This window comes from Physeter macrocephalus, chromosome 4 (assembly GCF_002837175.3).
Source record: "Physeter macrocephalus isolate SW-GA chromosome 4, ASM283717v5, whole genome shotgun sequence".
NCBI classification, from domain to species: domain Eukaryota; kingdom Metazoa; phylum Chordata; class Mammalia; order Artiodactyla; family Physeteridae; genus Physeter; species Physeter macrocephalus.
Window position 1 is genome coordinate 116834884 of NC_041217.1, and position 7820 is coordinate 116842703.

The 7820-nt window shown below is 41.1% G+C and overlaps 1 protein-coding gene across 1 annotated transcript in view; it reads right to left on the reverse strand.

Moving 5' to 3' along the window:
* Positions 1-7820, reverse strand: part of AK5 (adenylate kinase 5) — a 244602-nt gene that overhangs the window by 104157 nt on the left and 132625 nt on the right. The window contains exon 8 of the mRNA XM_007111492.2: positions 3408-3484. Within this exon, the coding sequence (XP_007111554.1) occupies positions 3408-3484 (77 nt within the window). The remainder of the gene's footprint in view (positions 1-3407; positions 3485-7820) is intronic.

The following is a 7820-nucleotide window of genomic DNA, read 5'->3' on the forward strand; positions in this document are numbered from 1 at the left end:
GTTTGCAGGGCAGAAATTGAGACACAGATGTAGAGAACAAACGTATGGACGTCAAGGGGCGGAAAGTGGTGGGGGGGTGGTGGTGTGCTGAATTGGGCGATTGGGATTGACATGTATACACTGATGTGTATAAAATTGATGACTAATAAGGACCTACAGTATAAACAAACAAACAAAAAACAACTAATACTAAAAAAAAAAAGAATCCTCCTGCCAATGCAGGGGACATGGGTTCGAGCCCTGGTCTGGGAAGATCCCACATGCTGCGGAGCAACTAAGCCCGTGTGCCACAACTACTGAGCCTGCACTCTAGAGTCTGCGAGCCACAACTACTGAAGCCCGTGCACCTAGAGCCTGTGCTCCGCAACAAGAGAAGCCACCACAGGGAGAAGCCCGCGCACTGCAGTGAAGAGTAGCCCCCACTCGCCACAACTAGAGAAAGCCTGCAGGCAGCAAGGAAGACCCAATGCAGCCAAAAATAAATAAATAAATTTATTTTTTTTTAAAAGTGTTAACTGGAATTGGTGATAGATTACCAGTGACCTTGATAATGGCTTTATTTGGAGTGTGAAAGCATAAACTAGATTTTGGTGTTGGGGTGATCATAGTTTGATTCCTCACTCAACTGCTTGTTAGCTGTTTGGTCTTGGGAAGTCATTTAACCTCTATGAGCTCCAGTTTCCTGTGCTGTAAATTGGGGATAAACAGAGCTACCTTCTTGAGTTATTGTAAAGATTATCAATAATGCATGTAAACCAGAAAACACAGTGTCTGGCTTACAGTAAGTTCTCAATAAATGCAAACCCTTGCTTCATTTAATCTTCTGTCCCCCAAATTGTTGTTCCTTTATAGGTAATGCCTTTTCACTTTTAATATTTTATTTTTGTCCTCTGTGTTCTCGATGTTTTACATTATATGCCAAGTCTTTGCTCAAATTTCACCTCTTTAATGAGGCCGTCCTAGTTAATATTGAGTCTCCTGTTTAACACTGTAATCTGCCTTCCCCAGCCCAGCATTCCTAACCCTCCTACCGTGTTCTACTTTTCTTTTCTTCTCATAGCACTTAACAATCTAGAGAATTTACTAATATATTATGTTTATTGTTTACTATCTGTCTTCCCCACCTGTATAGAAGATCCTTGCCTGTTTTATACAATTAGATATTCCAAGTGCCTAAACGGTACCTGGCACATAGTAGGTGCTCTATTAATATTTGTTGAGGAACTAAATGGAAAAAGAATAGGCGAGAATTTTTTTTCCCTGCTCAGGACTGGATGTGCTCTTTCAATCTGGGGACTTGTCTTTTCTCACCTCTTTAAAGTTCTCAACCATTATTTGTTAAAATGCAGTTCTGCCCCATCCACTCCATTTTATCCTCCTGGAACTCCTGTTAGAATATGTTGACCCAATCATTCCATCCTCAGTGTCTCCTAAGTTCTTTCTTTGACAATGATTTAGCTCTCTGTTTCATTTGAAGGAAATTTCCTCAGCTCTATCACTGTCTCTCTCTCTCTTTTTTTTATCTGGGTATAGTTGTTTTACAATGTTGTGTTAGTTTCTACTGTACAGCAAAGTGGAGTTCCCTGTACTGTGAAGCAGGTTCTTATTAGTTATCTCTTTTATATGTATTAGTGTATATATGTCAATCCCAATCTCCCAATTCATCCCACCCCCCCAGCCCTATCATTGTCTCTTTTTAGCTGTGTCTAGTCTACTCTTCAACCTGTTAATTGAATTTTTATTGCAATGACAATATTTTTTTGTGCCTAGAATTTCTATTTCTTCCTCCTTATTCCTTCCTGCTTTGTCCTTTCCATCCTTTCCTGTACTTGTTTCATGGTTTCTAATCTTCCCTTTATCTCCTTGGATATTTTAAATATTCCCAGATTAAGATTTCTTTCAGGCTTTTCTGTTATCCCCAGTCCTTGGAGTGTGAACCCTTCCATTTGTTTAATCAGCTGGATTTCTTGCTATGGTTCATTCCTTGGTGCGGTCTGTAATTTTGGATAGTGAGCTCACCCTTCACAGTGGTTGTCTGGCATTTGCCTCTGCTCAGGTCTTAAGCGTTAGCAACTGAAAAGGCTCCAAAAAGGCACCACTGAATGGCCTGTCTTGGGATGTGAGGATGAGGGTGGCAGAGTGCAGGTGTTAAGGAAGGTGCTGAGTTCACTTCCCCACTGTGAAACTATTTGTGTAACTGTGCGCAAATTACTCTTGGAGTCTTAATTCTCTTAATTATGAAATACAGATAATAATTCCTATTTCCTAGAGATGTTGTGAGGAACTAGTACGATAGTCAAGTTAAGGAACTTAGCACAAGGTTTAGTATGTATGAAGTGCTTAATATATGCTAAAAAATATTTTAAATACTTGTCAATATCTTCTCCTTGCTTTGTGATATAAGGGAAGAAACATAATGCTTGTGAAAATAGCTTCTGAATATGTATATGAAACAGAGAGACAGCCATTACATTTGGACACTGGTCAGATCTATCCCCTTTATTTGTTACACATATTAGCTGAAAATGGGGGAAAAACAATTCCAGAAGAACATGCTCACTTGGCTTTCAGCCACCACAGAGGAGCACTGATGAGAGGTGGAAGGAAGTTTCAGACATGATGCTTTTTAAAAAATAAGACCTAATTAGAGACTGGGTTCATTTGCCAACTATTTTGGATCATTAAAATAGAGCAGGAGGGGGCTTTCCTGGTGGCGCAGTGGTTGAGAGTCCGCCTGACGATGCAGGGGACACGGGTTCGTGCCCCGGTCCGGGAAGATCCCACATGCCGCGGAGCGGCTGGGCCCGTGAGCCACGGCCGCTGAGCCTGCGCGTCCGGAGCCTGTGCTCCACAACGGGAGAGGCCACGACAGTGAGAGGACCGCGTACCGCAAAAAAAAAAAAAAAAAAAAAAAAATAGAGCAGGAGGAAGAGTTCTTCTGCTGAGAAAAAAATGACCCAGATAAATTTCTTTGGTTTTATTCAAATAAAAAATATATTTAATTTCTTGACTGACGTTGTCCTTGGTCATCAGTCCCTTTCAAAAGTTAGAAAGAGAAAATCAGAGCCTTGAACTTGTAACCAATGCTAGTAAATACCGTGGGCTTATTACAGGGAAGGGATAGAGACCAAATTCTTGGCCAAGAGAACCTCATGTAACCTCACTTCTATCTTCTGTGACTTTTGACCACAAATCTTTCCTTAATTGCCACTTTGAATCTGTGGATAAGGGAGGGTTAAAGGGCCAAAGTTAATGTATAAAAGCTGTATGATTTATCATGGGATAGATTATTTTAGTTCTCTGTAAACATTTCACAGAATGATTTGTAATTCTAATTTTCACGAAACATTTATAAAGACTAAAATTAGAAACATTTAAATAGAGAAATATTTTTAGATTCTAAGTACCTGATCTTCATAATCAGATCCTGTATCAGTGATCTCTCCAGTGTCCAACATCATCGAAGGATCAAGGTCACTTGAACCTAAGATTAGGAAAACAAAGATTACCTGATGGAGGCCATCCGTGTACATTTCTAAGGCAAACAAATGCCCATCAGGTTTCCATATTGTCCTATTTACAAATATTTCCAGACTCTTCCCATCTGCCAGGCACTGTTTGGCCTGCAGATGGAAAATGCAGATGTAACAGAGCAGGACCCTATGGGGCCTTCCCAGGACAGACCCCCTCCCCCATATCCTCTGCTTTAGCTCCTCTCTGAAGTACCTAGATAATAGTATCTGATGCACATTTCCTGAGTTGTTTTACAGATGCTAAAACCACCACCAAATGGAAGGTATTAACTACATGATGATCATGAACACCTAGCTCCCAGATCTACTAGTGCCTAAGGATTGATCATGTTAACCCCTGTGACACCGCCCAGTTACCTCACCATCAACCAATCAGAGAATTGTGCACGAGCTGATCACATACCCTGGGACACCTCTCCCTCACCTGGCTTTTAAAAATACTTTGTTGAAACCCACGGAGAATTTGGGCTTTTTGAGCACTAGCTGTTCTGAACTCACTGTTGGTCACCCTGCAATAAACGCTGCACTTTCCTTCACCACAACCTGGTGTCAGTAGACTGGTTTTACTGCATGTGGGGGAGTAGACCCAAGTACGGTTTGGTAACACAGATACCTAGACGCTGTCTAGAAGACAATGATCTTGTGAAAGAGATAAATTTATCAACAGCAAGGTTCAGAAACCAAAAAGAAAGACTAATTCTGATTAGTAGTGGAGGAGATCACGGGGGTGGGATTCTTCACAAGGAAATAGTTTGTGAGCCTAAACTGTGAGGGCGAATAAGCGTGGTCCAGGAGGAGAAGTGGTTTAAGGGTGTGCAATGGTGGCTGAGGAAGAAGGAACACCAGGAGCAAAGTACAGAGTGAGAGTAGAGCAAGGGGTTTCCAGGAAAAGAAGGGCTGAGTTTGCGCACTCTAGGAGAACCTGAGAAGTTTTTCCTCTAGTCTTTGGGTCACCTTAGTCCCTGAAGGTGAGAAAAATCAGGTTAACTTAATGTATTAATATAGAGCTTTTTCCCCCTAGGTACTACAGGTTACACTGAATTACCTTCCCATTAATCCCCAAGGCTCACACTTAAACCAGTAATTTTCTTAATGGGACTCCTGAAGCACAACTGATTCATCGTCCTCATCTAATGACTCTTTCTTGCTGGGAAATATATATTACCTAACTAGCCAGAAAGACAGAATTCAGTGCTGTCCATAAAAATCCAGGCACCCTGTGAAGAAACCAACCACTCCATGCTTCATTGTAAACTTGCCCTTGCCAAATAACTCTTGTTCAGAATATGCAATGAGTAATGTTTAATGAAGAAGATGAATTGTCAAAAAAATGTCAAGCATCTCACACACTTCTCAGATATGGACCTCTCCCAGAGATGCTGCTTCCATACTTTCTTCCAGAAAAAGAATCAAGGTGTGTCCCCACACAGTCTTTCCTCATTTCTTCTCTTCTCATCATTACCCCTGCTGTTCACCAAATTGACTAAGTACTAACCCATTATCAAATCGACTAAGTACTAAGCAGTAACACCATTGTTTATTGTGTTTGTAATTTAAAAAAAAATTTTTTTTAAGTACAGTAAAGGCTTTCAAAATGGAGATACTTGACCCATCAAACCATTTTGGAAAAGTAACTAACTGTAGAGCTACCATGTATAGTTGCATAAATGTGTACTGCACAATTCTTGGTGATGCCCTTGGCAACACCAGTGTTAATGAGGTGCTTGTAGAATGGAGTTGAGACGACCATTAATAAAGTGAGACTAGGGCTTCCCTGGTGGCGCAGTGGTTGAGAGTCCGCCTGCCAATGCAGGGGACGAGGGTTCGTGACCCGGTCCGGGAAGATCCCACATGCCGCGGAGCGGCTGGGCCCGTGCGCCATGGCCGCTGAGCCTGCGCGTCCGGAGCCTGTGCTCCGCAACGGGAGAGGCCACAGCAGTGAAACATTAATTTTATATATAATTTTTTAAGTAGAAGGATTATATACTTGTAATTTTTCTGTCTCTGTGCTTTAAGTATTTTTCAGATAAATACTTTTATTTATAAGGTGTACCTTATAAATAAAAGGTGTACCTTAGGGCCAAACTACCTGATGTCTCAGAACCAGTTGGAAGACCATTTTGCACTTACGTGTTGGGAGACAGTAAAGATGTCAGAAGTAAAACGTACATTTTTCCATTTTAAGATCATGGACATTTTAGAATTTAATATTTCATAGAATCCTACCCTGTCACTTTAGAAAAGAGGAAAATGAGCTGTGGAGAAGTTATATAGCTTGGCCAAGGTCATGCAGAAAGTGACTGAGATCAAAGACAGAAGTCACTGCTCCCATTTCTAACATAGCCTGCTGACTCCAAGTTGTAAGCAGGCAAAATCCAAATGGCTTTATAAACATGATCTTTCATTACAGTGCTCTACAGGGGAGGACCCTGGAGGAGTGTGCTATCTCTTCTACATTCGGAGAAAATAGGAACAGTGAATGGCTGATGATGAAGGGGGTCACTGGGTGGCTGCGGAAAGGGAAGAATAGAAAGTGGAATAAAGAGGTGTCACTCCAGCCTGTGACAGTCAAGGTGGCTGCTATTGACAGCACCATTAAAGGCAATGCCAATTTTAACCAGCTTTCGTTACTTCCACAATATGGATATTATTCACCACTGACTAGTGGTGATAGATACTCAAATGATACCCTCCCCATAGAATTTAGAGTGATTCATGTGCAGTGAGCAACGTGATTTGAACACAAAGGCTCATTAAACATACAGCTGTTTCAGTTCCTGTGTCCTACTTATTTAATTAGAAACTGTTCTTTTGGTCGTTTTAATAAAGTACAACGTGAAGGACTCTTAGACAACCCAGTTAACAGAGATATTACACATTAATATTTGAAAATGGAACAAGATTATTAGAAAACTATCTTCAGCGATGGTAGAATGAAGAGGTCTTTGTTTAAAATGCAACTTCTGCTTATAAGGAAGAAGAGATTGGCTTTCCTAATAAAATGTTTTTAACATAAACTTTACTGTATCATCAAGAGGTGGAATTTCTTGACGTGCTGTTGCTCTTGGCAACAGTACTAATAGATCATAGACAGCATAGACAACAGATGTCATTATCAGCTCTGATAATGATTGAATAGCTTTCATTTTCTTTTAGTACTGGTTGCTTGGTTTGCTGAAAATGGGACCTTTAATAATAGTCTAAGGCTTGACATACAAAATAGGGAGGTAAATATAACCATATGTACACATTTTTGCCATCTTTCATTGGATAATTTAACACATAAAACAACTGCAATGATCTTGTTACTCAAAGGAGACAGCAACATTAGGACCTTTTGCAAAAGTGATAGTATGGCTTTCATTTCCCCCTATTTTGAATTTCTTGATTTCTTTTCAGATTTAAAAGTATCCTTCCCATAGATAACAGAGAAAGGTATGAGCTGAAATAGAACCCCACAGGGGGCATTCAGTGTAACTAGTTTTAGACGTTGAATGGTCTTCAGAAATATTTTCAGGTTGTCTCCTTAAATTTAAGTGGGAAGATGACAAATTGGCTTCAGAGGTACAGGAAGGCTAACCATACTGCCTTCTGGGACACTGGTAAAGACTTTTTTCCTCCTAGTGGATCTTCGATCTGAAGTTTTAGGAAGGCCCTCCTCCCACTTGGAGTACCAGATAGAGGGAGACTCCTGCAAGGCGGGGTTTCCTGTATGGTGAAGGGCGTCTGCAGATAAAGCTCCTCTCACACTTCTCCTGCCCCGTCTGAGGAAAGCAGTCTCTCCCTTCTCCTGTCTCTTCTGCTAAACCGTCAGCAGCTTTAGGTGGGGTTGTATTTCTTCTCTGAATCTAAGAGCAAAACTTAGAAATTCTATGCATTCGATACATATATGCTGAATGACTGAAAAATGGATAAAAGGACAGTTACGTTTTACTTTTGTGGATCTCAATCTTTTGTTTTTTTTTTTAGCATCTTTATTGGAGTATAATTGCTTCACAGTGGTGTGGATCTCAATCTTAATCATTCGCTCCATTCGCTCTTCGAACATTAAATCCCTCCTAAGCACCTTAGGCATTAGGCACGGAGAATCCAGCTCTAATTCCAACAGGCTTGGAGGTGTTAGTAGCAGTTTGTGTTAGAATTCCTTTGAAGAACGGCATTGTATTTCTTTGGAAAAAAATATCCTGGCAGGGGCTCCCCTGGTGGCGCAGTGGTTGAGAGTCCGCCTGCCGATGCAGGGGACACGGGTTCGCGCCCCGGTCTGGGAGGATGCCACGTGCCGCGGAG